An 11,336-nucleotide genomic window follows, 5' to 3' on the forward strand; every position below is an offset into this window, starting at 1 on the left:
TTCTTTCTGCAGATAACGTATGTCTGCAGTCAAGACTTGGCTAACAGAAGGGTCTTCAATGTAAAGAGTCAGATGATTAGATAAATGTTTGCAGCTGCAGGCAGATAGAAGTTTGTTTGGGAGTTCAGAAATTCAAATATAGGGGGGAAGAAGTGTAATTTCAACATTACCTCTTTGTTCATGCAGACACTGCAGAATTCATAACGTATACTATCTGGATAGAGGCAATATCTACAATACCTTAACATGCAACATGACAGTAGTATCTTCCACTGCTTTACTCCATACTGCTAGGTAACTTCCCTTCCTGCCTCCATTCTTATGGAAGAGAGAAATGCAAAGGGAGGAGGATTTTTGTTAGTTATAATGCAAAGAACAGCTGGCACTTTCCTCCTGTTCACAACAAGAGGACACTACCTGCATCCTCAGGAGAAGAAAAACGTTTTGGTTTGTTTTTTTCCCCTGTTAAAGCCATTCACACCTCAATTTGCAGAGCTGTTGGTAAAAGATAAACAAAAGGCAGAGAAGCAGACAGCGCAATAAAAAACAAAAACCAAGGACAGCACAAATAAATTGTGACTATCACTCTCAACTGCTCATGACACACAACAAAATACCATCACTGCTGAAATCACTGCAATATTAACACCAACAGACAGGGATAGATTCTTGTCTACGTACATAACAAAAAAGAAACTGGGATTCAACAATTAAGAAAATCCCTCTACCCTTAATTACGATCTCCTAAGCTCCAGGCAAACACTAATCTACATCATCCTATAATTAATTTTTCTGACTTCCCATTATCTTTTAGCTAGTGATAGGGGAAGGCAACAAGAAGGGCCTTGTGGCACCTGTGGTTGAAAGCTTAAAACCAAGTATCCAGCAATACGAGTGCATCACAACCAAACAAATCACGAGCTCACAGACACCCAGGAGGATGACCCACCCCTCTGCACCTCTCACCACTTCCCTGCACTGCTTCAGCTCTCACAGGACAAATTCAGTTCCACTTCAGTTAAGCCCAAATTGAATTAAGTAGTTTTGTATAAGACTAGTTCTTGCTCCAAGGAATTGATAATTTATGAAACAGATGCAGGGATGGCCAAAAAGTCAAAAGGAAAGGCAGCATTAGGATTACAGACATCCTGCACTGTTTCCCGTGAGTTAAAACCCAAAGCAAAGAGAACCATAGGGAATAAAAAAAGGCACTCAGGAAAGACTGAAGCAAGAACATACAGTTAGAGAGCCCAATCACTGTAGCATACAGACACCAGAAAGTAGAAAAACTTACAGTCCCACCTCAGAGCTGACTTTAAAGAAATTAAATATAAAGATTGGATAAATGACTGATTATAAACGCAAAACATCAGGACTGAACAACAAAACCACTGTAGCTATGTGAAAACCACCTGGAAGAAGAACAGATAAGGCTTCATCCTGACTACATCACAGAGGGTGTTTCTAAGGCCTCAGGTCCCAGAACACACGTGAAAAAAATCACATCCATTCACATCAGCTGGAACCTCACCTTGCAGGTATATCTCAACCATACCATCTTCTCAGAAGTGAAGATGTGACCCTGCACACAGCAGGGGGGTTGAAACTAGATGATCATTATGGTCCTTTACAACCCAGGCCATTCTATGATTCTTTGAGAGTTCTGCCTTCAGTGATTACACACACTGTTTTTGTAAAGTTCCTTCACACTGGTAAAAACTAACTAGTTTCTCAAGTAAGTGCTGGAAGTCACATCACCTCATTCAAGAACTTTGTGAAGAAAATCAAACTGAGGAAAAGCATCTGCTGACATTACGCCACATCCATGCAACAGGTGGGGCTCCCTGACAGTAAGTCTTCAAGTTATTGAAGAGCACAGTAAGAAAAGTTCCAACCCTGTACTATTTTTAATGCCTGCAGGTCCACTCCCTCCATCTCCAAAGAATTCTGTTGGTTTTGCTTCTAGTGCTTTTCAGAGACAGGAAGATAAAAGCATGAGCTGAAGGAAAACAGAATTAACAGTTTTATGACACATCTTTCGACTTATAAAACCATCTCTACACAAATATGCAAACAACAGCATTCCCTGCCTAAACATCTCCACAGCAGGCCGGCCACACGGCAACTGCTATTTAAAAACTTAGCAGTTACAGCCACCGAGTAAGAAACGTTTACTTACTTTTCTTATACTGCTTCAAGTGCACAATAATCGCTTCCATCTGTGTCTCTAGAAGCAAGTCCCCAACTGTATTCAGTGACTCAAAGCTTAGACAGCATCAAAACGAGATGCAGTTCTACAGTTATCCCTAAATATTATGCTCCACAGAAGGGAATAACTCCAACATTGTTCTAGCAGCTTACTTCATATGGCACTACTTGACACGATTTCTCTTACAAAACAAATTAACAGGGCACTCGGGTTTTCTTTTTTATTGATGAACACACTGACTTCAGTGAGGTTGCAAAATTCACTGCAACATCTGCTTTCAAAGGGCTCAGATGACAACACATCCCCTGGGGAGGCGCAGCACAGGAACAAGGGCTTGATCACTTTTATTTTAGAAATAAAATAAAGGAGGCAGGAGATCTTAATAAAGGTTGCAAAAGCTTTGTGTCTGCTGCTCTGAACAGATCTGTGGGAATCATGCATTTGAACAACATGCCCACACCTAAGCTGTGCTTCCTATGCTAAGGAAGGCATGGAGCAGATCTTCTTAGCTCACTGCTGCATTTGACGAGTTACTTACAGGTCACAGTCAGCAAGCTACAGTGAGTCATACACCCATTTCAGTCTCAGCACATCTGACAATGCAGTGACTGAAAAGCCTTCTAGTAAACACTACTACTAAGGTATGTTTTGGCCTACTACCCCTTCAGAATCGTTCAGTCACTGGAAGGCATTAGCTGCATTTGTAAAAGCACTCATTGTTCCTCGTGTTCTTAATGATGTTCCCTTCTCAGACCAGCTGAGCATATTAATAGCACTTTCCCCATTCAAATATTGAAAAAAAAAAAAAAAAAAAAAAAAAAAGCACACCAACCAACCTCAGAACAAATAAGCAAGAAATGCAGGCAAGCACACATCACAAGCTACTCCCGTAACTGTGTTTTTCAATACTGGGAATGGTAAAAGCTCAACCTACATGCATTGGCAGTTTTGTAATACCATTACATAAGAATTATTTAACTACAGCAACAGATTTGAAAAGCAGCAGCAGCCACCACTAAACTGGTTCACACAGACACACAGAGGGGAAAAAAAAAAGAAAAAAAAAATCAATAAAGGGAACGATAACTTCTGCAAACACACATTTGACTGTCAAGAGTGCACTGGGATTTCAACACCCCTGAGAACCAAAACATTCCGGTTTATAGCTAGCAAGGCACTGCAATCCTGAAAAAAGAAAACAAGCAGGACTGCTGGCATTCCAACCGTTAAAAACAAAACATCTTAAGCTTTAAACAATGTCATTAGAAGCATCTATCACAAGCCCGACGCGCTCATGTGTTCAGTTTGGAAACATTTCTTTACCTGATGTTCTGCATGAATGTTATCCCCAGTAGGCCAGCGATGTTTGCTGTTATTATAGCCGCCTCCACCACTTCCTCCTCCCCCAAGCTGCTCACCATGCTGCCTCTGAAAGAAGTAATCCACCATGGCGTCGTCCTGGGAGCGGCCTGCAACTCCTATGGATCCAGGAACAGGACTGGAGTGCGTCCCTGCTGCAAGAGCCTGGTTTGCAGCTGGCTGTGGCTGAGCCTGGGACCCTGTTCCAGATGTCAATACAACAGGCATGTTGGGATTAGCTGTATCTTGAGCGTGCTGTTTCAGGTGGGGGCTGAACGAGTCCTGCCAGAGCACTGCTTTTCTCTTCAACACACACGCAACGCTCATTCCACCAACACCTACAGGGTGAGGGCACGGAGGCGAGACAGAGAGAAAGGGAGAAGGAAAAGGGAAGGTTAAACCCTTCAAGCTTCAGCTCTGCGCATTCAGTAACACCCCTCTGATGTGGGAAACATTATGATGCCAAGGCCAACTCCTCGCAACGGTCATTTTGCAACTAAAACACCACACAGAAATGCACACTCAGCCCCAAAAAATCCCACATTTTCTGCTGCTGAGTGTTATCAGCGTGAGACTCGCACAGCGCACCCCGACACTGAAAGCAGAATGCCCATCTATGCAACAGACAAAACAACCCAAGTGCCGCCACAGAAAACCACCAGGAAGAAATCCCCCAAAGAACACAGAGCAACCCAGACTCCACCATCAGTGTCTGCCGTGCTTGTTTACACCTCCCAGATCACAAGGCTGAGCTTCCATCAGCACACAAGTGTTGCGCACTCACACAAAACATCAAAGCTCCCAATGCAAGCTGAAAACACTGGATTTCTGCTTAACCAGGTCACAAACACACTGTGCACCGTCCTGCTAACTCAAAGTTCCAGCTGTACGCAGCTCATCGGTGCCAGAGCAACGCACACCTTGTCGGGCTGCAGGCAAGTCTCAGGCGAGACCCAGTAAGATCACTCTGAATTTTCCCCTCCCAGAATCTTCCTCTTTCATCTAACACAGACGAGGCAGCGCTAAACAAGCGAGAAAACTTGGCAAAGGAGACATTTTGAAAGGGAGCAAAGGGGAAAGGAGCATTGTGGGTAGTTCAAGTTTAGTTCCAAGATGTGTTTTTATAGAAATGCCGCGTTAAATGTAGCGGACAGCTGAACGCTGTCATTCAAAGCACACACAGCATCAGAAATATGTTAAGTCACCTACACAGCGCACATTCATTAGCTACCAGCAGCTGCAAGGCTCTGCTGCAAGCAGTCAGTGGCTGCTAGGACCCGGCTAACTCCCAAACTCTTCCTAAAAACATGCAATAAAGCTTTCCTATGTAAACAGCTCCCTGCAAAGAGTTACACATTTACAAACAAAGGCAGAATAGCCAGGAGATTCGGGCAGAGCGCTGCCACAACGTGCTCCAAGCAGACAGCTTTCCTTTCCCCCAGACCAAAATACAGCATGTAAATAAGGCGCTCTATGTTACCATTAGCAGCAAAATAGTTTAGATTACGAGGCTTTAAGCAGTCAGCTGAACTTCAGAGGCATCAAGGAGCAAATTTCAAGCACAAGAAGCGATGTCTCTCAGTGAGGCAGCACGGCCCTGCCTTTCCTACAACTACAGGCAGCATTAGAACACGAAGCTGGTGGCAGATGAACACCTCAACAAGTTGAATGCAGAGCTGGATGGGAGTTCTTCGGTGGTAGTTTGGGTGGTGGGGTTTTTCTTGTTTTTTTTTTTTTTTTGGTTTGTTTTTGGTTTTTTTTTTTTGTTTGTTTTTTGGGGTTTTTTTTTTGGAAAGCTGGACTGGAAATTCAAGCTCTCATTGTTTGAGAGCTGCGTGGCCTATCAGAAGTTTTAAGGTGAAAGCACGAAAAACCTGCAGGAAGTGGGAAAATTGATAACCAACCTGATTGCTTTAGGCAGCGTTAAAACAGGGGGTGGTAAATGCCACCCTTCGCCCTCACTCTTCATAAAGGAAATTCCTTACTCATGATCTGTGTAAGGAAATCTCTGCTGTGAGCAAAGTTACTAAACACGGAACAAAACAAACAAACGAAAAACAAAAGGGAAAAAACAAAACAACCAAACGAATTAAAATGCCAGCAAGTATTTCTCAGGTTGGAGGGAGGAGGGGTAAAAAAAAGAAGAAAAAAAACCAGGATTTTTCTCTAACAACCACCAAGTGTGTAATTAAAAATGTCCAAACGGCACTGATGGGAAGGGAAAACAACAAGGAGAGGGTAAAAAAAAAAAAAAACAACCACCAACAAAAAAACCACAAACGGGGCCACAGCGCACATTCAAAGTAGCGCCCGCATTGTGCCTCCGCCGGGCTCCAGGCCCCGCGGCCCCCCCTCTGCCACGGACCCCCCCAGCTGCCCTCCCCCGGATTCCCCCCGCCCCGCCGCGCCCACCCCACCACCCTTCCGCGGGCAACAAAGCGGGGCCGGGCCCTCCCAGCCGGGCCTGCCGGGGGCTCCCGGGAGGGGCCGTGCCCGGGGGGGCCTCACCGCCACCGTGAAGGAGCGCGGCCCAGGGGGCGCCACCACGGGGCCGCCCCCGCCAGACAATGCCGCCGCCGCCGCCGCTCCCCCGTGGCCGGATGGGGAACGGAACGGCTGGGCGAAGGACGGGAAGGGCCCGCCGGGTAACAATGGGGCCGACGCACGGCCGGGCGCCGAGCGGGAGAGCCGGGCGAAGCGCCCCGCCGCCGCCGCTCGCTTCGGGCCGCCCCTCCGCCGCTCCGCCCGCTCCCCCCGCCAATATGGCCCCACCGGAGGCTTCGCAGGGGTGCGCGGCGCGGCGGGGGCCCGATCCGGTGCCGATACTCACGGGCGGAGCGGTAGGATGAAGCTGGATCTCGGCCCCCCCCAGGCCGCTCGCCGCCTGCCTCTCCCCCTGCCTTTCACTCCGACAACATGGCGGCCCACTGGGGACGGGCGGCGCGCTGCATGCCGGGAAGGCGAGGCGGCCCGGCCGAGGGCGGCCCGGCCGCGGCCCTGGTAGGCCCCGCGCGGTTTGGGGGCGGCTCCGCACGGCCCGGGTTCCGCTCCGCACCGTTGTCGGTGTTCCTCGCGCCGGCCTTTCACCGCTCGCCGCTCTCCTTTCCCATTTGCACTGCTTTTTTTTCTCACAGATGTGCACGCTCTGCCCCACACCTCACTGCCGCCACCTGACTGGGGATGTGGAGAAGCCCAGTCCCGGTGTTTTACCCAGTCAGCACTGACAGCCCTCCCCACTAACAGCTGTGTGTGGACACCTGCGTGCATTTTACTGGATAAAACACGCTTCCTGGCACAGGCTCCCGCACAGAAGCACTACAGTGCATGATAGACCCCTCTGTGAGATACGGGGCTCCCACCCCAAAACAGACCTGGTGCCAGCGATGAGCGGAGTCTTAATGAGATTAATGTGTGAATTGATTGTTTTCCAGTTCAAGTTGGCAAGGCTGAGTGGGGGATCTGCCAGGTTGTTGCATAGCTGTGGTCTCAACATTCACTGTCCCTTATCTGATCTATCTGGGAGCTTTGGAGGAGTTGGATGTGTGATAGAACCATAGAATTACTAAGGCTGGAAAAGGCCTCTAAGATCACCCAGCTCACCCCACCATGTCCACTGCCCACGTCCCTCCGTGCCACATCTCTATGGTTCTGGAACACCTACAGGGTTGGTGACCCCCCTGTTCCCTGTGCAGCTGCGCCACTGCATCAACGCTCTTATGGGGAAGGAATTTTCTCTTATATCCAACCTGAACCCAACATCAGAGCACAGCATTTGTTAATGGCACTGCCAGGCCCCCACATTTTGCCCCCAAGCTCTTCATTTAAACACTGACACCCCTAAGGCCACATGGCATCCACAACCACAGCACGACCACGCTGTGTTAGCGTGGCTGCTTTTGCTGTGGGTGCTATTCAGTGCTGGGAAAAACCATTTGTCAGGGTTCCGTTCACACAGAGCCCAAGGAGAGGCAGAAGCAAGCTGCAGAGCATGAAGCAGAGCAGCCAGTGCATCAATAGGTGCTGTTTCCTGCCCTGCACACCGAAAGCTGGGCTCTAGCAGCCCTGCACGCCTTTTGGATGTTTTCCCTTTGTTCCCTTTCCTCCCCTTCTCCAAAGCACAAACTACGCACCCCAGCGTGCATTGCTCTGCTCCAGCCATGCCTGCACTCTGGGCATTCAAACAAAGCGCTGCACTCTGGGATTAGAAGTTCCTGAGAGCGCGTCCATATTAAAGGGGCAGCTCATCCAAACCGTCCAAACAGCCTCCCCAGAGCCTAGGGATCCTCCTGCTGTCATAAATTCGGCACAGCTTTGCTGGGCTCAGCCCCGCTCACCACAGAAGCATACTGCCTGTGCAGCAAGCAACACCAATCTGGTTGCTCTGCTACACTAAGCCCTAAGGGCTGCTGCCAGCGTGGATCTTGCACAACAAGCAGCTCCTGTTAGCGAGGCCGGGCTGCCCCAGGCTCCCCGAGTCCTTCACCAGAATAGGAACATCAGCAGGTTTTTCTGGAAAACGTTCCTAATGAAGATGCAGCTCATAGTGCCACGCGGCACTGCCCTGCTACACGTGCGGTCAGCCCATCTGCAGCACGGCGTGCACTGACCCTCTATCACATCTTCAGCTCCCAGCTGGTAGAGCACCAAACCTGACCCTGTGCACAGTGCAACAGCCCAAAACAGCACCAGCTTGTGCATAGCAGAGCCCTGTGGGTTCTGATAGCAAAACCATGTTATCCTGGCATGGCAACAAATCATTCTGTAGTGAGAAGGGGAGGGATGGAGTCCTGTGAATGAAGTACTGGTGGTTGAAACCCAGCGAAATGGTACATACTCACTTTCACTCCTCCCAGCCTTCCTTCTTTCCTCTCTAACACTACCAGGAGCAAAGCTTGTTATAATCACTGGAAAATTTCTTAAATTCACTGGGGGTTTGCCCAGATCCTCCAGCAGTGGGTTATGGAGGATCACCTCAACTCCTCCTGCCCCTGTGCAGTTATTATTATTTTTCTTGTCCATGGTGGGAGGTGGGAAGGTCCTGCCCTTTTTGGTCTCACTGTTACTCTCCCCCTGGCTCCGTGGCTCAGTCTCACTGCGTTACCTAGGCTCCACCTCGTCTGAGAAGGGAAAGTGGCATCTTCAGGAGGAGTCTGATGCCATCCTGACCTCTGAATCACTCCTGGAAGTGCCTTTCTCCCTCCAGTGACTGCCGAATAGCATCCCCAGGCAGGTGTGGCCATCTGCAGCCCTGGGGACATGGAGGAAAGGCCATTGAGCATTTTCACTTCAAAGACAAAAGTGCAATTTTATTATTTCTGAAATTAAAAGACAAATTGGAAGAAAGGGCATTTCTTCCTGCTGCAAAGTAGGGCAGCAATATTTAGTTAGCCACAAAAAAAAAAAAAAAAAAAATCCACCGTTTTTTTTTCTAAACCAAACCAAAACACTCAGACTTGACCAAAAAGAATTCTGAGCCAGACTGCTTTTGCAGATGACACCACGCTGGGAGGAAGTGTTGATTCACCTGAGGGTTGGAAGGCCCTGCAGAGGGATCTGGATAGGCTGGGTCGATAGGCTGAGGCCAATTGTATGAAGCCCAACGGGACAAATTCTGGTCTGGCACTTTGGTCACAACAACCCATGGAACGATAGCAGAGGCACTTCTCCCAGTTTGCATTGCATCCCCAAACATTTCTTCTTCAATAAACGCCTTTCCAAGTTCACAGAATCACACAGAATCACAGAATCACAGAATCACCCGGGTTGGAAGGGACCTCAAGGATCATGTAGTTCCAACCCCCCTGCCTAGCAGGGCCACCAAACATACACATTCAGATCAGGTTGCCCAGGACCCCGTCCAACCTGGCCTTAAACACGTCCAAGGACGGGGCATCCACAACCTCCCTGGGCAGCCCGTTCCAGGGCCTAACCACTCTCCTAGTAAAGAACTTCCCCCTAACATCCAACCTAAATCTTCCCTCCTTCAACTTGGATCCATTTCCCCTAGTCCTGCTGTTGTCAGCCCTTTTGAAGAGTTTACTCCCCTCCTGGGTGTAGGTTCCCTTCAGGTATTGATAGGCTGCAATGAGGCCACACCGCAGCCTTCTCTTCTCCAGGCTGAACAAGCCCAACTGAAAACATCTCTGCACACCCCATCCTGCACACACACACATGCACTGTATGTGAGTCAACGTTTTCCAGGCTGGACCTGTCATCATTAGACCTAGGTGGGAAATACCACATCGGTTCTGTGGCGTCTTTTCATCAGATAAAGCTTCATTTTCACCAACACTTGTCGCCTACGGGTTTCCATGAGAGGCAGCACAACGTTTTCAGGAGGCAGCAGCCAAGCTGGTGAAGTTTTGTGGTTGCTGAAAGCTGGAGGAAGTCCTGGCTGCAGAACCACCTGGCAACATCAAGTCAGAAAGTTTCATCTTGGCTGAAAAATCACTTTTTCTTTCAAAAAATGCAAGATCCCCTTACATGGGGGACACAGCGCCTCATCCCCATTTCTAATCATTAGAGCTCTGAAGCATGCAGCTGATTAAGCTTTCCAGATTGTTTGTTATCATGAACTACATCAACTCTGGATTTTCTTGACAGGCAATTACATGACTAAGTCCTTCGGAAGCTCAGCCTGAATGCAACAAGTCCCAGGGCTTGATTGTGCTTCATGGGCAGCGACTCCCCATATCACTCTGTGTTTGCCATTTGCATTTCGTTGGCTCTCTCTGGGCACTGAGGATGATTCCACCACCTCTGGGATGTCTCCAGAGAGGAGGGTGACAACATGCTGCTGCTGACCACCCTCCCCGTGGTGCAGCTATCTGCATTTCGCATTTTGTTTCCCATTCAAGGGGAAAAAAAAAGAAGAAGAAAAAAGAGAAAAAGAAAAAAAAAAAAGGAAATTTTTGCCATTTAGAGCATCATCCCAGCTGCAGATTTGCATGCTCACATTTAGGAAATACCAGAATTAAATTTGCCTGCGCAACCTTAATTCAACCCCCTCGGGCGCATGCTTTGTGATCCAGCCTTTAATTACAGGTTTGCAGACGAGGTTTTTCCCACGGCGCCTGTGGCCCAGTTAGTGCCCAGGCTGACTCTGCGGGGGGGACACATCCCTGGGACCCCTAAGTCCCCACCTTCAGAGACTGGAAGGAGAGAAAGGGAGCTCTGATGCTCAAAATGCATGCATGCTTCTCTAGCCTTGCGCAGCTCGAGCAGCTGAGCCACAGGTCAGGGCTCTGGAGGGCTTGGTTGTGAAGCTACGAGGATGGAGCTGGGTGTGTGAGTGTGCAGGGGGCCGGTACCTATAGGGCTGGGGCAGACAGAAGCTCCCTGATGCACCTCCAAACCCCACTGCAGCCCCAAATCCTGATCCAAACAGCTCTTCAGCTCCAAACCCCAATGCAGTTCTAAACCCCAATGCAGCTCCAAATTCTACTGTAGCTCTGAACCCCAGGTTATCTAGCAAACCCCCCCTAGATTCCCTTACTACCTTCTCAGTGTATGGGGCCTGGCTGCCTCCTCCCTTTTCTCCTCTTGCACAGACAGAGCCCTTTTGCACATCACCTCTCCACCCATGCATACCTTTGATTTGGGCACCCATACGTGCCTGGGTGCTGGGTGGAGGCTGCTTTTATTCCGCCTTCCTTCATGCAGATGGGAACTGAGCAGCTCTTGCATTTCTGCCCACCACCTGCAAGCTTGCAGGTTTGGCACCATGCTTGCCAGCAGAGGAACCTGTGCTCATGGTGAGGAGGGGATG

The 11,336-nt window shown here is 49.0% G+C and overlaps 1 protein-coding gene across 9 annotated transcripts in view; it reads right to left on the bottom strand.

Moving 5' to 3' along the window:
- The window catches only part of PUM1 (pumilio RNA binding family member 1), a 66,028-nt gene extending 59,538 nt beyond the window's left edge, over positions 1-6,490 (bottom strand). For 8 of the 9 annotated variants that reach the window (XM_042885552.1, XM_042885545.1, XM_042885550.1 and 5 more), the window contains exons 1-2: positions 6,399-6,490; positions 3,533-3,906 (exon numbers count right to left, since the gene is read on the bottom strand). In XM_042885552.1, coding sequence (XP_042741486.1) covers positions 3,533-3,895 — 363 coding nt within the window. In that variant the 5' untranslated portion in view covers positions 3,896-3,906; positions 6,399-6,490. The remainder of the gene's footprint in view (positions 1-3,532; positions 3,907-6,398) is intronic. The other variant, XM_042885551.1, reaches the window with a different exon arrangement.
- Between the last annotated feature and the right edge of the window lie 4,846 nt (positions 6,491-11,336).

Source organism: Lagopus leucura, unplaced genomic scaffold, assembly GCF_019238085.1.
Source record: "Lagopus leucura isolate 7727_CA_CO unplaced genomic scaffold, USGS_WTPT01 Super-Scaffold_100051, whole genome shotgun sequence".
NCBI lineage: Eukaryota > Metazoa > Chordata > Aves > Galliformes > Phasianidae > Lagopus > Lagopus leucura.